Source organism: Rhinopithecus roxellana, chromosome 1 (assembly GCF_007565055.1).
Source record: "Rhinopithecus roxellana isolate Shanxi Qingling chromosome 1, ASM756505v1, whole genome shotgun sequence".
In the NCBI taxonomy this organism is placed as follows: Eukaryota; Metazoa; Chordata; class Mammalia; order Primates; family Cercopithecidae; genus Rhinopithecus; species Rhinopithecus roxellana.
This window is the reverse complement of record NC_044549.1, coordinates 138,457,819-138,480,953: the sequence shown is the minus strand read 5'-3', so window position 1 is coordinate 138,480,953 and position 23,135 is coordinate 138,457,819. Positions and strand designations below refer to the sequence as shown.

General features: G+C 36.5%; 1 protein-coding gene across 5 annotated transcripts in view; it reads right to left on the bottom strand.

The window, feature by feature from the left end:
* Positions 1-10,205: 10,205 nt before the first annotated feature.
* TBL1XR1 (transducin beta like 1 X-linked receptor 1) overlaps positions 10,206-23,135 on the bottom strand; it is a 179,950-nt gene continuing 167,020 nt past the window's right edge. For all 5 annotated transcript variants that reach the window (XM_030931919.1, XM_010379913.2, XM_030931924.1 and 2 more), the window contains 3 exons: positions 22,495-22,660; positions 15,881-15,982; positions 10,206-15,012 (listed from right to left, as the gene is read on the bottom strand). In XM_030931919.1, the coding sequence (XP_030787779.1) occupies positions 14,986-15,012; positions 15,881-15,982; positions 22,495-22,660 (295 nt within the window). In that variant the 3' untranslated portion in view covers positions 10,206-14,985. The remainder of the gene's footprint in view (positions 15,013-15,880; positions 15,983-22,494; positions 22,661-23,135) is intronic.

The following is a 23,135-nucleotide window of genomic DNA, read 5'->3' as shown; positions in this document are numbered from 1 at the left end:
CGAGGGTCACACGCCCACGGAGCCTCCCTCATTGCTAGGGCAGCAGTCTGAGATCTAACTACAAGGCGGCAGCGAGGCCGGGGGAGGGGTGCCCGCCATTGCTGAGGCTTAAGTAGGTAAACAAAGCCAAAGGGAAGCTGCAAATGGGTGGAGCCCACCACAGATCAAGCAGGCCTGCCTGCCTCTATAGACTCCACCTCCGGGGACAGGGCATACCTCAGCAGAGGTAAATGTCCCTGACTGACAGCTTTGAAAAGAGCAGTGGATCTCCCAGCATGGAGGTTGAGATCTGAGAACGGACACACTTGCCTGCTCAAGTGGGTCCCTGACCCCTGAGTAGCCAAACTGGGAGACACCCTCCACTAGGTGCAGACTGACACCTCACACCTCACACGGCTGGGTACACCCGAGACGAAGCTTCCAGAGCAAGAATCAGACAGCAACACTCACTGTTCAGCAATATTCTATCTTCTGCAGCCTCCACTGCTGATACCCAGGCAAACAGGGTCTGGGGTAGACCTCAAGCAAACTCCAACAGACCTGCAGCTGAGGGTCCTGACTGTTAGAAGGAAAACTAACAAACACAAAAGACATCCACACCAAAACCCCATCAGTACGTCACCATCATCAAAGACCAAAGGCAGATAAAAACCAAAGATGGGGAAATAGCAGTGCAGAAAAGCTGGAAATTCAAAAAATCAGAGTTCATCGCCCCCTCCAAAGGAATACAGCTCATCACCAGCAACGGAACAAAGCTGGAGGGAGAATGACTTTGACGAGTTGAGAGAAGAAGGCTTCAGTCGATCAAACTTCTCAGAGCTAAAGGAGGAACTACGTAACCAGCGCAAAGAAACTAAAAACCTTGAAAAAAGATTTGATGAATGGCTAACTAGTATAATCAATGTAGAGAAGTCCTTAAAAGAACTGATAGAGATGAAATCTATAACATGAGCACTACGTGAAAAATGGACAAGCTTCAGTAGCCCGACTCGATCAACTGGAAGAAAGAGTATCAGTGATTGAAGATCAAATGAATGAAATGAAGCGAGAAGTGTAGAGAAAAAAGAGTAAGAAGAAATGAACAGAGCCTCCAAGAAGTATGGGATTATGTGAAAAGACCAAATCTACGTCTGATTGGTGTGCCTGAAAGTGATGGGGAAAATGGAACCAAGTTGGAAAACACTCTGCAGGATATCATCCAGGACAACTTCCCCAAACTAGTAAGGCAGGCCAACATTCAAATTCAGGAAATACAGAGACCACAAAGATACTCCTCGAGAAGAGCAACTCCAAGACACATAATTGTCAGATTCACCAAACTTGAAATGAAGGAAAAAATGTTAAGGGCAGCCAGAGAGAAAGGTCGGGTTACCCACAAAGGGAAGCCCATCAGACTAACAGCAGATCTCTCAGCAGAAACTCTACAAGCCAGGAGAGTGGGGGCCAATATTCAACATTCTTAAAGAAAAGAATTTTAAACCCAGAATTTCATATCCAGCCAAACTAAGTTTCATCAGTGAAGGATAAATAAAATCCTTTACAGACAAGCAAATGCTTAGAGATTTTGTCACTACCAGGCTTGCCCTACAAGAGACCCTGAAGGAAGCACTAAACATGGAAAAAACAACAGGTACCAGCCATTGCAAAAACATGTCAAAATGTAAAGTCCATCGATGCTAGGAAGAAACTGCATCAACTAACGAGCAAAATAACCAGCAAATATCATAATGACAGGATCAAGTTCACACATAACAATATTAACCTTAAATGTAAATGGACTAAATGGTCCAATTAAAAGACAACAGACTGGCAAATTGGATAAAGTGAAGACCCATCAGTTTGCTGTATTCAGGACACCCATCTCACACGCAGAGAAACACATAGGCTCAAAATACAGGAGCACCCAATACAGGAGCACCCAGATTCATAAAGCATGTCCTTAGAGACTTACAAAGAGACTCCTATACAATAATAATGGGAGACTTTAACACCCCACTGTCAACATTAGACAGATCAACGAGACAAAAACTTAACAAGGATATCCAGGAATTGAACTCAACTCTGTACCAAGCGGACCTAACAGACATCTACAGAACTCTCCACCCCAAAGCAACAGAATATACATTCTTCTCAGCACCACATCGCTGAGAAGTTTTATAACAAACTGTCTCTCAGGCCACAGTGCAATCAAACTAGAACTCAGGACTAAGAAACTCCATCAAAACTGCTCAACTACATGGAAACTGAACAACCTGCTCCTGAATGACTACTGGGTACATAACAAAATGAAGGCAAAAATAAAGATGTTCTTTGAAACCAATGAGAACAAAGATACAACATACCAGAATCTCTGGGACACATTTAAAGCAGTGTGTAGAGGGAAATCTATAGCACTAAACACCCACAAGAGAAAGCAGGAAAGATCTAAAATCGACACCCTAACATACAATTAAAAGAACTAGAGAAGCAAGAGCAAACACATTCAAAATCTACCAGAAGGCAAGAAATAACTAAGATCAGAGCAGAATTGAAGGAGATAGAGACACAAAAAACCCTCCAAAAAAATCAATGAATCCAGGAGTTGGTTTTTTTGAAAAGATCAACAAAATTGATAGAACGCCAGCAAGACTAATAAAGAAGAAAAGAGAGAAGAATCAAATAGACGCAGTAAAAAATGATAAAGGGGATATCACCACTGACCCACAGAAATACAAACTACCATCAGAGAATACTATAAACACCTCTACACAAATAAACGAGAAAACCTAGAAGAAATGCACTTACACTCTCCCAAGACTAAACCAGGAAGAAGTTGAATCCCTGAGCCAGCCGGGCACGGTGGCTCAAGTCTGTAATCCCAGCACTTTGGGAGGCCAAGACGGGCGGATCACGAGGTCAGGAGATCCAGACCATCCTGGCTAACACGGTGAAACCCCATCTCTACTAAAAAAAATACAAAAAACTAGCCGGGCGAGGTGGTGGGCGCCGTAGTCCCAGCTACTGGGGAGGCTGAGGCAGGAGAATGGCGTAAACCCGGGAGGCGGAGCTTGCAATGAGCTGAGATCCGGCCACTACACTCCAGCCTGGGTGAAACAGCGAGACTCCGCCTCAAAAAAAAAAAAAAAAAAAAAAAAAAGAAGTTGAATCCCTGAATAGACCAAAAGCAGGCTCTGAAATTGAGGCAACAGTTAATAGCCTACCAACCAAAACAAGTCCAGGACCAGATGGATTCACAGCCAAATTCTACCAGAGGTACAAGGAGGAGTTGGTACCATTCCTTCTGAAACTATTCCAATCAATAGAAAAAGAGGGAATCCTCCCTAAATCATGTTACGAGGCCAACATCATTCTGATACCAAAGCCTGGTAGAGGTACAACAAAAAAAGAGAATTTTAGACCAATATCCCTGATGAACATCAATGCAAAAATCCTCAGTAAAATACTGGCAAACTGAATCCAGCAGCACATTAAAAAGCTTATCCACCATGATCAAGTGGGTTTCAACCCTGGGATGCAAGGCTGGTTCAACATACGCAAATCAATAAACGCAATCCAACATATAAACAGAAACAAAGACAAAAACCACATGATTATCTCAATAGATGCAGAAAAGGCCTTTGACAAAATTCAACAGCCCTTCATGCTAAAAACTCTCAATAAATTCAGTATTGATGGAACGTATCTCAAAATAATAAGAGCTATTTATGACAAACCCACAGCCAATATCATACTGAATGGGCAAAATCTGGAAGCATTCCTTTTGAAAACTGGCACAAGACAGGGATGCCCTCTCTCACCACTCCTATTCAACATAGTGTTGGAAGTTCTGGCTAGGGCAATCAGGCTAGGGTATTCAGTTAGGAAAAGAAGAAGTCAAATTGTCCCTGTTTGCAGATGACATGATTGTTTATTTCGAAAAGCCCATTGTCTCAGCCCAAAATCTCCTTAAGCTGATAAGCAACTTCAGCAAAGTCGCAGGATACAAAATTAATGTGCAAAATCACAAGCATTCTTATACACCAGTATACCTAGGAATCCAACTTACAAGGGATGTAAAGGACCTCTTCAAGGAGAACTACAAACCACTGCTCAGTGAAATAAAAAAGGACACAAACAAATGGAAGAACATACCATGCTCATGGATAGGAAGAATCAATATTGTGAAAATGGCCATACTGCCCAAGGTAATTTATAGATTCAATGCCATCCCCATTAAGCTACCAATGACTTTCTTCACAGAATTGGAGAAAAACTGCTTTAAAGCTCATATGGAACCAAAAAAGACCCCACATTGCCAAGACAATCCTAAGCCAAAAGAACAAAGCTGGAGGCATCACGTTACCTAACTTCAAACTATACTACAAGGCCACAGTAACCAAAACAGCATAGTACTGGTACCAAAACAGAGATATAGACCAATGGAACAGAACAGAGCCCTCAGAAATAATTCCACACATCTACAACCATCTGATCTGAGAAAAACAAGAAATGGGGAAAGGATTCCCTATTTAATAAATGGTGCTGGGAAAATTGGCTAGCCACAAGTAGAAAGCTGAAACTGGATCCTTTCCTTACTCCTTATACAAAAATTAATTCAAGATGGATTAGAGACTTAAATGTTAGACCTAATACCATAAAAACCCTAGAAGAAAACCTAGGTAAACCATTCAGGACATAGGCATGGGTAAGGACTTCATGTCTAAAATACCAAAAGTAATGGCAACAAAAGCCAAAATTGACAAATGGGATCTAATTAAATCAAAGAGCTTCTGCACAGCAAAAGAAACTACCATCAGAGTGAACAGGCAACCTACAGAATGGGAGAAAATTTTGCAATCTACTCATCTGACAACGGGCTAATATCCAGAACCTATAAAGAACTCTATCAAATTTACAAGAAAAAAACAAACAACCCCATCAAAAAGTAGTCAAAGGATATGAACAGACACTTCTCAAAAGAAGACATTCATACAGCCAAATGACACACGAAAAACTGCTCATCGCCACTCGCCATCAGAGAAATGCAAATCAAAACCACAATGAGATACCATCTCACACCAGTTAGAATGGCAATCATTAAAAAGTCAGGAAACAACAGGTGCTGGAGAGGATGTGGAGAAATAGGAACACTTTTACACTGTTGGTGGGACTGTAAACTAGTTCAACCATTGTGGGAAATAGTATGGCGATTCCTCCAGGACCTAGAACTAGAAATACCATTTGACCCAGTCATCCCATTATTGGGGACATACCCAAAGGATTATAAGTCATGCTGCTATAAAGATACATATTTATTGCGGTACTATTCACAATAGCAAAGACTTGGAATCAACCCAAATGTCCATCAGTGACAGACTGGATTAAGAAAATGTGGCACATATACACCATGGAATACTATGCAGCCATAAAAAAAGATGAGTTCGTGTCCTTTGTAGGGACATGGATGCAGCTGGAAACCATCATTCTCAACAAACTATCGCAAGAACAGAAAACCAAATACCGCATATTCTCACTCATAGGTAGGAACTGAACAATGAGATCACTTTGACACAGGAAGGGGAACATTACACACCGGGTCCTATTGTTGAGAGGGGGTGGGGGGAGGAATAGCATTAGGAGATATACCTAATGTAAATGACGAGTTAATGGGTGCAGTACACCAACATGACACATGTATACATATGTAACAAACCTGCACGTTGTGCACATGTACCCTAGAACTTAAAGTATTAAAAAAAAAAAGGACACTGCTTAAAGTAGTAACTGAAGATGTAAATACATACTACTTAAAATTATAATAGTGACCACTAGAAGGCAGACATAAAACATGTAATTACAACTGTAATGTGGATCACAAAGAGGGTGTCATGGGACATAGAGTGAAGGATCAAAACTCAAGTTGTTAGGTGCCCCGTGCCATTAGCAAACACAGTACCTGGGATTAGGTTGAACCATTTGAAACTGTGTTTGGCAGTTTCTGGCTCAGAAAAAGTAACTTCCAGTGCTTCAACCCAATTCTTTTTTTTTTTTTTTTTTTTTTTAAACTGAGTTTTGCTCTTGTTGCCCAGGCTGGAGTGCAATGGCGCGATCTCTGCTCATTGCAACCTCTGCCCCTCAGGTTCAAGCTATTCTCCTGGGATTACAGAAATGCACCACCATGCCCAGCTAATTCTGTACTCTTAGTAGAGACGGGGTTTCTCCATGTTGGTCAGGCTGATCTCGAACTCCTGACCCAAGGTGGTCCGCCAGCCTCATCCTCGGCCTGGGATTATAAGCGTGAGCCACCACGCCCAACGTGCTTCAACCCAATTGTTTCTGTTGCAGCGCTTAATAAACTATCTTCTGTTGTAGTTACATTTCACAAGAAGAGAGCCTTTTTCTTCCTCACTACCATACATCCAGTGGCAGACACACTTCTTAGAAAACATTACTCAACAAATATTTGCTGAATTAAAAAAAAAGAGGACTCAGGACTCGGGAAGGCAAGATGGGTGAAAGTGGTCTTCAAATTTAAAAAGCCCTACAAAAAAATTCAAATGTCTGCTAATTTAGCAAACAGACCAGGAATCTGGCTTCCAGCAATATTAATATATGCTATTAAAAGTCTGGTAGTTCCAGAGTTTATAATTGGATTTAGCCTGTACATTGTGCGTAATCTACAGTCGAAAAATTTTCATCCGTGTTTAACAAAATCTTCATCACATCATTAGTATTAATAGTCATTAAATGCTAAAGAACGTAGGCTTAAAAATTTAGTTGTTTTCTGCTAACCCATAACCCAGATTGTTACTTACAGGTCTACTCTCTTTCCTATAAATATACAAAGCATTCTTCAGAGAAAATCTCCCTTCTACAAATTCTTAAATGGATCCTTTTGAAATAATATGTTGTTAGTGCCAGAAAATGGCTGGCAGGCAAGGTTTGTCGTTGTTGTTGTTTTTGAGACAGTCTCGCTCTGTCACCCAGGCTGGAGTGCAATGGTGCAATCTCGGCTCACTAACCTCCATGTCCCAGGCTCAAGTGATTCTCCTGCCTCCACCTCTGAGAAGCTGGAATTACAGGCAGGCACCACCAAGCCTGGCTAATTTTTGTATTTTCAGTGGAGACGGGGTTTCACCATGTTGGTCAGGCTGGTCTCGAACTCTTGACCTCGTACTCCACCCACCTTGGCTTCCCAAATTGCTGGGATTAGAGGCCTGAGCCACCGTGCCCAGCCAAGGGAAGCAAGTTTTAAAGAATCTTTGAAGTGTGTATTAAACGGTGTATATCAGAATTGACTGTTGTATTTGTCTTGTAAATATGAATATTTTATTGCTCCATTGTTTGTAATAGTAAACGGTGAAAAAGTAAATTTACATTATAGGGGCTAAATCCTGGTGTACAATAAAATCTGACCATTAGAAATAAAAACGTGTGGTAATACATACTGTGCTTTATACAACCAGGCACCATTCTCTAAGGGCTTCAGATATACTAAATTTGTAATCCTCATAACCCATCAATGAGATAAATAACTATCATTATCCCCATTAAGGAAACCAGGACAGCAACTCCTTAGGCCAAGCAGCTAGTCTGGATTCACCCCAGGTAGTCAGGCAGAATTCATGCTCTATTAAACCATACAGTATATTCTACATCTACAGTATAGGGGAATACTTAAGTGGAAGGGACAATGGTCCCTGATAATTTCTGTGAAAAAGTGAGTTTCTGAATTCAACGATTACGATCTCATTTGTATTTTTCTGTTTAAAGTATGTACTGAAAATGTTTAGAAGGACATATGTCAAGTTGTTAACAGTGGATACCACTAAGGACTTGGTTGGGAGTTTGAAAATGAAAATTTATTATTTATACCTTGTATTTAAAATTCTTTAACCAGCATGTGCTCTACAGTAAATATACCACATGCCAGTGACAGCCACCTCCCACATTATCTATGACACAAAACCAAACAAGCATATGAAAAGCAGCACACTTACCTTGTGCTACCATATTGGTCAACGGGTAGGACAACAGGTAGGACAAGGCATGAAAGATTCTAACGCACATTCCAAGTTAACCAACACCATTTAAGAAGTAGAATGAACTTACCGCTAACCGACTCTTGATTTATCAGACTTCATTTACTTCAACAACCAATCTGTCCAACTTCAGTTTATTCCCAACACACTAAAATATTTCAACAAGTTTTATGTCATATTAAACTTAACTGAATTACCTGATGACTCTAGGCCATCCCAAATGGCAGCTCTTCATTGTGCTAGGAGTTTTAGCTATTCCTCCCTCTCTACGGGGAAGCACTGTTCCTCATGGACTCAAGTTGGAAAATCAGATAATTGACCCGGTCCAGCAAGTGTATGTAAATTAAACCAATAAAAGCTTACGGAAAAGGTCTTGCTTCAGCAATGTGTAGATTTTTCAAAATCCCCTATATTGAATGTGAGAGATCCTGGAAGCTGATCCTGTTTTTAAATTCTGATTTCTGACTATGACGTTCAATGTGACTAGATTTTTTAACCCAACAGTCTATTTGAGGTGCTCCAGCAGTGCTTGTTTTCTCCAAAGTAGCCTGGTCCAGTGGCCATCCAACCTATGCTTTAGAGCTTTCTGGTAGCAGAGCATCTCTTAAGGCAGCTCATTCTGACATTAGATAAGCATGTTAGAAAGTTTTTTTTAAAAAAATAGGATTGTGATACTTTTTTTGGTATAGATTCCACCCCACTGGTCTTAGTTCTTAAAATATAAATTGTCTGCCCAATGGATCATACAAATCCAACAACCAAGAAACATTAGTAATTGTCTTCTGTACTTTACTAAACACTTTGTGTTTAATATATTTTTAAATTGTAAAGAAATTACAAGGAACTCCTAAAAAAATTGAATACAAAAATATTACAAGTTAGGACAATTAATCATTGAGATGACATTTAAGAAGCATGCAGAAAAAGTAGCATAGGGTTAACATTTCACTGATGACAAAGCACTTTAGGTACAGTAGAGAAAAGCACCATAAAACTACCATCTATAGTGTCTTTTCCTCCACTGTATTTTTTCAAATTAATATATTGGTAAAACAGTAAACTTTGATCTGATCTGCTATGGATTATACTCGTTAATAAATCTAATCCATTGTAAAGTATAACTGAAATTAAAAATAACCCCTTCTATTACTGTTCGAATTAATTTCAGCTTTCCCTCAAGTTTACAAGGATTCTAATCCTTAGGAATCCAACCCTTTTTGGAAAAGTATACAATGTGGGATATTATTAACAATCTATGCCACGCAATAAAAGATAACCCCTTGAAAATGAAAGCATGTCAGTTCTAACAACTGCAGTGGCTTACTTCTAATAAAACATAAAACTATGCTTGCATTTATTTCTGTTTAAGGAAATAAACAGGAAAAACAGAAGACCTGGAGAGTGTAAGTTCTTTAAAAACAAAAGAGAAAATATGCTCAATGATTCTTTTAAAAAAAGTCTCTAAACTCTAAAGGAGTTGGTATTAATTAAAACTAGAAGGTGTCTAGTTTTTCTTATAAAGTTTGTAATAACAACTAGCTAAGAGAAAAAATGATTCAACTATAATTGGCTTGTTGTGAAGCAAAAAAAGGTCACTGAGGAAGCTGAGCCTCCTGTGCTAATCTTCAACACATCTACACACTGTTTTGTGCTCAACTGTGTGGCTAAGCAAACAAATGTATCTAAGGTCTCTTTTAGTTTATGTGAAATAACGTCTTTTAAATACAATATTGATTTTTCAAAAGAATTAAAAATTACAATCCCTTAGCTGATTAGATGTTCTATTATACTTTAATAAAAATAGTAAATAACCCCTTCATTTAAAAAAATCTTATCTCCTGCAAGAAGTAATAAAAATAGTAAAATTTATAATTTTATTATGGGCTTACTTTAAAGTATATATCTTGGGAAACAATATGTTTATGAAAAACAGTGGTTTGGGTTCTGATGGCAGTTATAATCAGTAATACCAGTATGGGAGAGAACGAACATGTTATAGGTTATGAAGGCTAACTCGGAGCAAAAAGGTTTATTCTACAATAGAACACTAGAGAAGTAAAAGCAATTAAAATGTAAACAAGAAACTGTAAACAAGAATACCATCCCTCTCTCTTTACTTGACTAGTAAATAGGCTATACAAACTACATAGATATCAAAGGTTTTATATATGTACACAGCCAACATAATATCAAAATATATTTTATTCTGGACCTCTTTCAGATCTGATTCAAATTACAGTTGTCAAAGCAATACAATGCAAAGGGGAACTGCAACAACAACAACAAAAAAAAATGTGCCTAGAAAGGATAAAAGGGTCACTGGGGACAAATCATTGTGATGTGGAACCAAAATACATCGTAAGTGTAATTAACATGGTCCAGGACAGCATAGAACATCTATATCAGTCTTCCTTATACAATAATCATGAAAACTGAACAATGAAGTTCTTTAACATGTACAAAAAACTGTCATGGGCTGGTTTACACTTTTACAACAGTTTTAAAGTTAACTGGATAACTAAAGAAATGATGCAGACATTTTAATCCAGTGCTATAGGTAGGCTCACAGAATTAGACCCAAAGGATTTGTAAAAATAAAAATGGAAACAGTATAGCTACAATGTCAAAGTCAGGAAAGAAGAAAATTTACTTCTGTATTCAAGGATTACAGAGCTACAAAATGCAGTCTGCGTGTTTTTGTTTGCAATGAGATGGATAAGTACATCAGACTAGATACAACATGCAGAATGTTTTCCTGAACTTATCCAGAAATTCCAAAGAAAACATCATGAAACAACTTACTTAAAAACAAAAATATATGCCCTAGTTATTCACCCTGCTTCAACACTGTCAACGTAAAGGCAGAAATAAAGAAAGCTATCAATACCTCAGAACTACTGATATAAGACATCAAATTTCTAAATCAGTGTATTAAAAAAGTGAACACTTCCTCTTTTTTCTCTCTTCTACATTTAACTAGAATCATGTTTCAAAAAAACTGATACTAAATGTGACACTTCAGAGCTACTACTGGAAGGAGTAATTCGTAACTTCCCTACCCTCCTTCCATCCCTGCTGATTCAGAAGGGGGAAAAAAACAAAGAAAATAAAACGAAAAACCAACCAGGGTCTCTTGTAGATTTGCTGCTATTCCACAAAATGTTGGCATTTGCTGCCATGCCACAATGTTGGTCCACTGAAATAGGATTTCTGCGGAAACTGTCAACAGTAATTCACCATATGCAAGTACCATCCTTAGCATGCGACAATAATCACAGGTTCTGTAGAAATGTACAATGTGCTTAAGATAATGAAAATTGTAGCACTGCATTTGAGATTTGTTTCTCTACTTATCTAGTAAAACTTGTCATTTTTGCTCACTTAAGTATGATCATTTGTGATTCCTTTAAATAGCAAAAATGCACAGTCCTCTTTAGGCCTCTACTCAATAATAGTTTACATCACTCTTAACAAAATCATTCTACATAAACAGATATTAAATGTGTTTTAATATCTCCTTAAAAATAGTACTCTCTCATTAAATCTAATTTGACAGCAAGGAGTTTAAGGGAAAAAGGAGGGCTTTGTAAGTGAAAAAGTACAAATCTTTGGCCTTTCTCTTGACATTTTCGTATGTCAAAAAGCAAAAAACCTTCATGTAATTCAATCTAGTGATTACTTTTTGCACCATAATTTGTTTTTTACACCACAAAAGGAGGCACTTTCAGTATCTGTAAAAGGTATTTAATCCTAAAACATACTTACCTAGAGAATAATTAAAACAGAATTCAATACACTCTAACATCTATTAGGAAATTAAGAGTTACCACTTCTAAAAGTCATTTGAAAGTCAATGATGTTACCTGGTCAATGGCAGAAAATAGGAATTGGAACAAATATAAGAACTTATGGGATTTCCTACACGGAGGCAAAAAAAAAAAAAAAAAAAGATATTCCTTTATGTTGTTTAAAAGTGGCAGCTGCTCTTTCTTTATTCCATTTTACAATGAGTATTCATTCAAGTTTTCCTTTCTATTTTTCCTTATAAGTTTCTTACAGTAGCTTATACAACAACAAATAGCATAGAAAAACTACTGGATTCAATTGATCATCAGGAATAAGTTCTCAGAAAAACACAGGCGGAAAAATAAGCAAGAATCCCAAATACAGAACTTTACAAGCTGTGAAACTTGGTCTCTTGCAATCATGTTACTGCTCAAATTAGAGACAATCTTATTTCTGTCTATTGGAGCAGCATCGTGGCACATCAGCAGGCAATGATGATGTTGAGAACAGCAGCAAAAATAAACAATCGTATGCTCATGAAGAACCCAAGCCTACAAAATGGATACCTTTCAGAAAAGTGTATACTTAAAAGACCCAAGACGTCAGGATAATAAAGCTCTGTATTTATAATCTCTTACATGTCCTATTGTGGCTATGCTTAAGTAAAATAGCTAAAGGAAAAAAAAAAAACAAAAAAAAAACAAAAAAAACCCAGAAAAGATGACAATATAAAAATGTAGCTGTCTATTTTGGCAGCTATATTGCAGAATTTCTTATCTTTTAATCAGCTGGGAAAAAGTCAATAACTGTATGCAAATGAATAAACTGTCCATATCAAAATACAAAAGTACTATCAATAATCACCTCTGACTTTCAGATTTAAATTCAGTGCAATTGACAAATGCATCGCTAAAGGAAAATGCAGCTTAAAAGATACTCAAAACATTTGTGTCTATTCCTGGGAGCACATTTTAAAATTATTGCACAGATTTTTTTTATTTTTATTTATTTTTTTAAACAGTAACAGAGGTCAACCACAGATGTGGACCTCCAGCAATAAAAGCAGGAATTCAAGTGCCAGATACTCAGCATATTAGGTTTCCTACATAAGTCACATGGTAATATGTTCTAAATATCTCTAATGTGATCCAAAACCCTAAAAAGAGCTGGCACAAAACCATCGTGAATGACTGCCTCTCTGGATGTAAATTTTTAAAAATATTATTACAGTATCATAGTCCCCACTAACAACAACTGGGGTACATATAACAATGTATTGTGAAATTAAGTGTATTTATTCTCTTTACCAATAGCAAATGCTACCCTACCTTAGTAAAACGAAGACTTGCTTCAATCAATGCTGTTTTGTAAAAATAGCAAAGCAACAAATGCTGAAAATCAAAGCTGCATTACTTGGGTTAAATCAGTTTCTACCTAAACTTAGAACACAGGTTAAAATTTTAGTACTAAAAGGCCTCAAAATAATTAGTGACAGAAATAGTGTTATTAATTTGCTAAGCTCAACAGTAAGCAATTCCTTAATTAAAATCTTTGAGATATAAATTTGATGACTATTCTCTTCAGAAATGACATACCTGGATTATGTTAATCATGACAAGCCTTATTAGTCACACATATAAACATGGCCTCATGCAATCATTTGTATATGTTACTCTAAGTTGCATGAGCACAAGGTTTAATTTAATATCTATATCTTTAAGAAAATACGTGATATTATAAACAGAGTAAAAGACATGATATAGTAGTGATTACTGAAAAAAAAATTAGCAGCTTAAATCGATCTATATTTGAAAAAACGTAGTCACAAGTACCACAAATGCAGAATCAGAGCAGCAGGAAGAAGGTTAGTGCAATTATATTTTCATAAAAAAAATTCTGAATCACTGCTATTTAAAAACACCTTGAAGCAAGTCTTTTGTTTGAGATTGTTTTTTAAACTAAGGTAGCAAACATTTTGCCATGTAATGGCAGTGTTATATGCCGTTATCTTGCTTTGTATAAAGAAAACAACATGAGAGATTTTTTAATACTGGAGGTTGGTTACATTTACATATTTAAGCTTCTACACAGAATGATGGACACTTTGAGAAGCTAATCCTTATCCAGAAACATTTTAATCTCTTAAAAAACAAAGCAAAACAAACAAACAACAAAAAACCCAAAACTACTTTGCTCCTTTTCACAATAGTGCACACTTTTACCATAATTTAGTTATGGCTACAAAACATCAGAAGATTTTTTTTTTTAAATGTATCTTCTCTATGGTAATTAAAAAAAAAATTTGTGCCCTTCTAGTCTTTAATTGGCAGAAATATGTCCCAAAAAAGAAACTATTGCATTTAAGCCACATCACCAAAAAACAAAACAGAAAAAAAAAGAAAAACAAAAAGAAAAACAAAAAAACAAAACCAACAGAGCATAATACCCTTTTACTGATGTGTCTTACAGATTGACATGACCAAAGTCATAGGTTTTCATTTAATTTCCAATTCCCCCTTCCACAACATGCACCAACTGAATATATGCTCTGGGAGCCATAAAATGTACCAAACATCTACCTCTTCAAAAGAATGCATTAAAATATTTTAAAGAATTTTTTGTTGTTTAAAAGGTGAAAAAAATATAAACAAGAAACTGATTCACTCCCTTACTTCATGCATCCATAATCTAAACCAAAAACAAAATTTTAAAGCAAGAACAAACTACTGCTGCAAGTTTCTGTAAGTCCATTTTCTCTGTACATACAAACTGCTCACTACTGAAGGGAAAAAAGAATATAATCCATGGTGTCTGCTGATTCAAAGGGGAGAAACAAGGCTGTCATTTAGTATCCAAAAACTGGTACATGTATGTTCTGCTTTTATAATGTATATTTTTCTCTCTTCTGTTTTTCATATCCAAAACTTCTAAATGCTATTTTAGGGGCACAGCAGATTAGATTCCAGCACTTGGTGAACAGAATTCACAAGCTGTGACAAAACTCTGTCATCTTCAGGGTGCAATTTTGTGTATATACACTTATGTATATATTTCTTTTAGATTTGGCTGTAGTGGACTGGCCATGGTTCAAGTGGGACTATAGCAGTACATGGGTCAGGGACAGTCATTTTGGCTATGTACACATTCATAGTCGGTCCATGGCTTCCAACTAGTAGCGCTATTTCCGAAGGTCTAATACACAAACCTGTAAGAAATTAGAATAATCAACCAGTGTATTCAGAATTTTATTGTACATTTTATGTTTAACTTTCCTATAGTACAATTTGAAATGTTTCTTAGTTCCAAGTTTATAAAATTGGTAAAGCATGATAATCATGGAAATGAGCGGTTAACTGACAGAAATTAGATTTAAGCAGGTCAAGAGAACAACCATGAGCTCAAACTATGGGGGAAGAACCATGGCTAGGATTTTTAATACTCTGTTGATTAAAAAGGTAGGAGAAAATGCTCAAAACAACCATTTCCTATCTATTGGACACTAATGAAAGATATCACATACTATATTCAGCTACAGCGTCAGTAAATAGCTACCCTTTTCCCATCTTCTGTTGCTTCTACAACTTTGGAAGCCATATTTGCATTGCTGTAAAGAGTTGGCCAACCTCATCCTGAAAATCTTTCAGTATCACACATTCCTCAACACAGGAACCAACTACCTCTAGTCCTGCCTTCCCTGAGCCAAAAAAACTCTTCTGTGAAGAGGAGAAGGTAGAAATACACATTAAAAATTTCAGAGTCCTTCTCAGAATGTTACTCTGGTATACCTAATTTCATAAATGAAGGTTCACATTAAAAATGACTGTCCTTTTCTAGTTTATAAGGTACTCTTTTGGTAAGGACAGCCTAAATTTGGTTTACTTTATTTAAATCCAACGCACATGAGAAGTTTACAGCCTCAGGGAAAAAAAAAAAAAATCAGTATCATACCTTAAAATTTATTTTGAAAAAACAACAACAACAACAAAAAACCACTTTGGTATCACCAACAATAAGCTGCATTCTGATGTGAATACCCACCCACACCCTCTTTGGAAACACTTTACTATACTTACTGAACCATCTGATGCACTGGCTCCAACTTTGTCTCCTGCTGCATTCCAGCAAACTTCAAAAATTCCACCTGTTCCCCTATAGCTGTGAACTAGAGCACCTGTCTAAAAGAATGAAAAATAAAATCTTAAAAATCATAATACATATTATAATAAATCCAAATGCTGAAATAAAAATATTACATGGCCTTATTTCTAGCAATCAAAGGAGGGACTTAGCTTCAACTATACAAAATAAGTTCTGAAATTCTAGAAGTGTAATATGATCCCTTTATAAAAAGATGATACCAGCCTATTCTCAAAAGATTACTCACACACATACTCAGTTTCTCCAGTGTTGATAACCATTCTTGGCTAAGGCATCTGGTCTCTTTGACATAGCCAACAATAGCTAGAAGTAAACATTCAGTCTATCAAATAAGTTTTTGTTGTTGCTAAATGATGCATGAGTCTAGCTAACATGTAAAGAAACAAAATAAATTCAGAATTTCTTTGACAAAACTTCTTAAAGAGGAAGTATAACAAACTAATAAAGATAATTCCAGTGTAAGTCTGTTATTCACTCTATATTTACTGACCAGTTCCTAAGCTAGGGGATTATAAAAAAAAGCTAAAATAATATATGTACGTTCCTTTTTTATTTTTTTGGACACAGTCTTGTTCTGTTACCCAGGTTGGATGCAGTTGTACAATCACAGCTCATTGCACCTTCTAACTCCTGGGCTAGAGTGATCCTCCCGCCTCCACCTCCTGAGTAGCTAGGATTACAGGTACATGCCACCGTGCCCAGCTGATTTTTAAAAAATTATTTGTAAAGACAAGGTCTGACCGTGTTGCCCAGGCTGGTCTTGAACTCTTGGCCTCAAGCAATTCACCCACCCAAGCCTCCCAAAATGTTGGAATTATAAGCATGCGCCACAGTTCCCAGCCAGATATGTACACTATTTTTTAAAGATGTTATAAGTTTAAACAAAAAACACAGGCAGGAATACTAACAATGTCATCATTAATTAAGCTGAATCATAAATGTAACAAAGTTATTTTATTATTCAGCTGCCACTGAAGAATTAAAACTCAGTCCAAAAACATATTCTCCTATGAAACCAGTCAATATAGCAGGACAAAGATCAGAGGTCCTGTTGTGAAAACTGAAAAATGTACTTCAGGTGTTCTGCCCTGACAAATCAGAAAAGTGACCTCTGCAGCTTTATGGTAACCTGAAGTCAAGCTAGAGGTGGCAGATCTACTTAAAACAACACGGCAACAAATCATGCACCTTGCAAATATCTCCCATTCAGCCTATCCAAGATGACAACTAAGCTGGAAGAATGTTTGACTGAGTTTTCCTCTTCAAATTTAGCCTGGTAACGTGGCACAAATCACAGAATCACAGATGCATTGGTACTGACACATTGCTACCGATTATCAGGCTGGGAAGGCTCAACTGCTTTGTTTACTTAAAATGTCTCATAATTTATGAGATTAAGTTCAAGTATAGTAGGCTTTGAATATCTACGTTAATGAGAAGAGAAAAAAGTAGAACCAACAAAATCTAAAGTTTGCTGAGGTATAAAAAAAATAAAATCTATAGTCAACCTACAGACATTCAATCTACAGTCAACTTGGGATTGAAAAAACAAACAACTTTCTTTTAAAAGCACTTACCAATCTCTAAGCTTGAACTGGGCTATAATGAACCAAAACATTATGGTCAACAAGGCAGAGCTAAGACATTTAAAAAGGCCAATGGCTTGGATCGTCAGCATCTACCTCAAATTTGTATGTATGCTGGCACAAGACTTCTACAATTTACTCATCAAATGCTTAGGCAATTCATGAGGCAAGAAACGGGAAAACAAAAAACCTAGATGTATATATAACAATAGGATAATAACTTTCTCCTGCACTGAAAATCCACTATTTTACTATTTTCAAAGTTTGAAAAAGTAAGACTTTTGGTACACAATAGTGAAAACAAAATAGTATCAACAGTTGGTCAAATGCCCTTAAATGTCTTGTTGTATGTTCCATTAGCACTCTACAGTTCTATGCCCAAATTTCATTAAAATTGATTTTGTCACAACGGACTAAATGAGTTCACTGAAAATGTTCTAAATGTGAGCAAAAACTAGTATATAAAAGGAATATATTTTTTAAAAGAGGTCATTCACAGTAACATAAAAACCATAAGGCACCTCAAAACACATTAGGAAAAAAAGATTCTCCGAGAAATTATAAAACTTCACCGAAGGAATAAAAGACAAATAAATGGAGGTATAACATATTTATAGGTGATAAAACTCAGTAACAATTTTCCCTAATTTCACCTATAAATTCAAGGCACTCATAAACAAAACCCAAAATTGTATGCTGTTTTGGAAATATGGATGACTAAAGTGGCAAGAACAGAAAAACAGTTTTGAAGAACAATAACAAGAGGGATTTATAAAGTTAGAATTGTTAAAACTATGCTATTGATTCAGATAAGGCAAATATACAAATGGAATAACAAAGAAGGTATAAACAAATCGCATATACATGAACTGGGTGTATGAAATAAGTGGCATTATGAAAACAGAAAGGGGACAATCAATGGTGCTCACCTGACTGCCCAAACAGAAATATCTGTACTTCACATCATATATAAAAATCAGTTCCAAAGGGGCTAAAAACATATATGTAAAGGAATAAAACTTAGATACTTCATGAAAAAATATCAGACCTCAGTGATATCTCTAAGGAAAAATGAATTAAGCCATTAAAAAAAAAAAAAAGCTATCAAAAAAGAAAGATCCAGCCAGGCACAGGGCATATGCCTGTAGACCCAGTAGACACAGGATGCTGAGGTGAAAGATCTCTTGAGCTCAGGAGTCCAGCCTGGGTAACACAGCAAGACCCCATCTCTAAAAATAATTAATTTTAAAAAGATAAAGATAAAAAGCATCTAAACATTAACATTAAAAACTTCCACATGATCTGCATGTGGTGCCTCATGCCTGTAATCCCAGGATTACTTTGGAAGGTCAAGGCAGGTGGCTTCCTTGAGCCTAGTGGGTAGAGGCCAGACTGGGTAACATGGCGAAATCCAGTCTCTACAAAAAAAATACAAAAATTAGCTGGGTGTGGTGGCATGCACCTGTGATCCCAGCTACTTGAAAGGCTGGGGTGGGAGGATTACCTGAGCCCATGAAGGTCAAGGCTGCAGTGAGCCTTGATCTGCCACTGCATTCCAGCCTAGGTGACAGAGTGAGACCCTATCTCAAGAGAAAACAAAACAACAACCAAAAAAGCCCACAAACCATGTACATGATAAACACTCCACATGAAGAAAATGAAAGAAGGTGGTACTGGGAGATCACTGGAATCCATATGACCAGGAAGGATTAGTACCCAGAATGCATAATGAACACTAATCAGTAGAGAATATAAAAAAATTGAAAAACGGTGGTGGTGGTGAATTAAAATGCTGAAGTCCAACTGTATAATAACTATTTGAAAAGATATTTAAACTCATTGATAATCAAGAAAATGCAATTTAAAAAAAAACAATGCTTCATATCCATGTAACTGGAAAAATGTTTACCAGTCTGATAACCTAAGGATAAAGGAAAATGGGAAATCCTAAATATTGTGATTAGAAGTGTAAATGGGTGCATGCACATTGAAGAGCAGTTTGGCACAAGCACATAAATATACCCTATGGGCCATGATTTCCACTTACAGGATATGCCATGCACAGGGGTGTGTGTGTGTATACATATATATATAAAAGCATTCTCATAAAAGAAACTTTCATTCATGTGCACAAGGAAACGTGTAAGGATGTTCCAGCAATGTTGTATATTTTTAAATCCCCCAATAGGAAATTAAATTTGAAAATTAATATATTCATATTATGGATATATTAATGAATATATTAATGTATTGTATATATCATATACAATGAATACATTAATATATTCATATAACACTCTGGAATTGTCTAAATAAATCATCATTCTAGAGATATAAGTATTAATGTGATAGTTCAAAAAAGTGGTAAAAAACACTAGCTTGAAAAGATATACAATAGAAAATTCACAACAGCATGATTAATTACAATTTTACCACAGAAAATAGTAGTATATATCATTTATCATGGGAATGACAGGCACTCTCTTCAGGATTGCTATAGCCTCTAGGAAGGAAGAGGAAAATGGAAGTGAACACTTTATCTGTATCTACAACATTTTATCAGGTAAAAATAGGAAGGAAGAGATTTACAACAGTGTGGCAACATGTTCTTATCAATTAAATCTGAGCAGTAGGTATATGAGTGTTCTAGTATTTTCTGTTTGAAATGTATAATTATTAAAAGTGAAAATGAACAAATACTAACTTGAATACATGTCGAAATTATATTATTTAGATTTAGATTCACTTTCACCAGCTCTGTAACTGTTGTTCAGTTTAAAAAGTTTAGTTGGGTGAGGCCGGGTGCAGTGGCTCATGCCTGTAATCCCAGCACACTGGGAGGACGAGGCAGGTGGATCACCTGAGGTCAGGAGTTCAGGACCAGTCTGGCCAACATGGTGAAACCCTATCTCTACTAAAAATACCAAAACTAGCTGGGTGTGGTGGCAGACGCCTATAATCCCAGCTACTCATGGGGCTGAGGCAGGAGAATCGCTGGAACCCGGGAGGCGGAGGTTGCAGTGATCCGAGATCGCGCCATGGCACTCCAGCCTGGGGGACAAGAGCGAGACTTCATATTAAAAAAAAAAAAAAAAAAAAAAAAAAAAGTTAGTTGGGTGCATGATTAATGTCTTCCCACAAACACAAAGTTAAACTAGAATTTAGGGAAGAGTTTTTTAAAGCATATATATCATAGTTACAGAATATATCCAACACAGGCACATATTCATGAAGACAGAAAATATGGGAGTAGAGGTAAGGAATTAATAATAAAAATTAAAGCAAAACATTTTTACTTAATTACTTTTAATATTTTTTTTGAGACAGGGTCTCACTGTGTTGCCCAGGCTGGAGTGTAGTGGTGCAATCTTGGCCCACTGTGACCTCCACCTCTGGGTTCAAGCGATTCTCCTGCCTCAGCCTCCCGAGTACCTGAGACTACTGTGTCATCACGCCTGGCTAATTTTTGTAGTTTTAGGAGAGATGGGGTTTCACGATGTTGACCAGGTGGTCTTGAACTCCTGACCTCAAGAGAACTGCCCACCTTGGCCTCCCAAAGTGCTGGATTACAGGCGTGAGCCACCATACGCAGCCTAAAATTTTATTAGAAGCCCCAGCATGGTGGCTCATGCCTGTGATCCCAGCACTTTGGGAAGCTGAGGTGGGAGGATCCCTTGGGCACAGGAGTTCGAGGCCAGCCCGGGCAACATAGAAAGATCCCGTCTCTATTTAAAGAAAAACAAAAATAAATATTTAAAAATTGTATTGAAATGTAACGTAAGATTCAGGCTTAATAATCATTTGTTCAACTAGCAAAAATCTGCATTACAAAGGGTTTAGTGTTTTAGTCCATAAAGTCCTGCTAGAAATCAAAGACAATGAATAACTCAGTTGAAAAGAATGGAAAAAAACATGGTCAGTCACAGAAAAATTAACAAGTATGCTTAAATATATATAAAAAAATTCCTAATGTCATTCATAAGAAAATGCAAATTTAAAACTATGTTGAAATACCATTTATCACCAAAGGATTGAACTGTGAGGTGAAATATTATTTTATATTGTCAGTGGTAGTGTAAAATGAAAAAAGCACAATGATTTTATTCATAAAAAGAAGTTAGGAAAAAATAAAAACTAAGAAAAATTGTTACCAGCAGAAGAGGAAGACAGAAATGGGAACAAAGTTTCTCAGTGTATACCTTTATATAAGGTTTGAGGTTTATTCTGAACTGTATGAATGTATAAAATAATTTTAAAATCTTCAAAATAAGTTATGAAAATTAATCTGTGAGATGAACTATGGGAGAGGACACCTACACAAAAAGAAATACACCATAACAACTTACTACGTGTGCACCACATCCAACAAAGATCTGATAACTGAAAGGAGGGATGAGTCCAATGACTGCTATTTAAAAAGTACAGTACATAGAGCATAAAAACTAAAACACTGAGAAGATTTAAAAAATTGAAAGCAACAGGCTGTTTTCTCCACTTTTAAGAATCTCTGAAACACTATACATACTACCTGAAAAGGTAACGTAGCTGTAAGTTTCTTTCTTATAAATTATTGCATTCAGCCACAAAATCTGGTCCTTTGATGTTTACTGCTCATATATAGCTCCTTCAGAGACAACTATTTTGAAAAACAAAATCTGTCATTTATGTAAATAAATACATCCTAAACATTCACATTTGATATCTACAAAACTGTTGGAAAAAAACAAAAGAATACAATAATAATAAAATGAACGATCTAAATCCATTTCAAAATTCCAGTCTCCATAAAGACATAACTTCAATTGGTTTCTATCTTATTCTAAAACCAAGAATTCAATTAATGCCACAAGAGGAATGACAAGCAAATGGTGGGGGACAGTGTATAGGCAAATGCTTCTACCTAAATTTAAGAGTACCTGACCATTTAAATAATGGAGACATACCTGTGTGTTCCAGATGTGTACACATTTGTCAAAAGAACCACTTGCCAGATACCTGCCATCAGGACTGAAAGCTACACTGTACACAGGCTCTTGGTGTTTTGTCAAGGTATGGATGCAGATCCCTCGGTCTACATCCCACAACCTAACAGTAGAATCAAAGGATGCACTGAAAAGGGAGGGAAAGAAAGTTAATTCATAAGTAAGGAAATACTCCTCCAGCCTTGCTCCCACCCCAACCTCCCATATTCAGCCACATCTAAAATAGCCAAAATTATTTATGAGAAGCAGACCGACTGGACTGTTAGGAAGAATATTCTGTGAGCTTCAAATCAGTGACAAGAAAATAATAAATAAATGAAATTCAGAAAGAAGAGCAAGTGTTCTAGAAATTAAAAGCTAAATAAGCAAAAAACAAAAACGAAAAAAAAACCCAAAAAACACCCTTAAAGGAATCTCCCAAGTTCAGGAGTAGAAAACATAAATGTGCTCATGTACTGTATTCCTTTTCTCTCTAAATAATCCCTGTTTCGCATGGTATTGAACACTGAAGTGACCACATTTTTCCGTTTGTCTTTTTTCTAAAGATACTAAAGACATTTTATTTTGCTATGCCTCAATTGCTTGGATTTTCATCAATATTT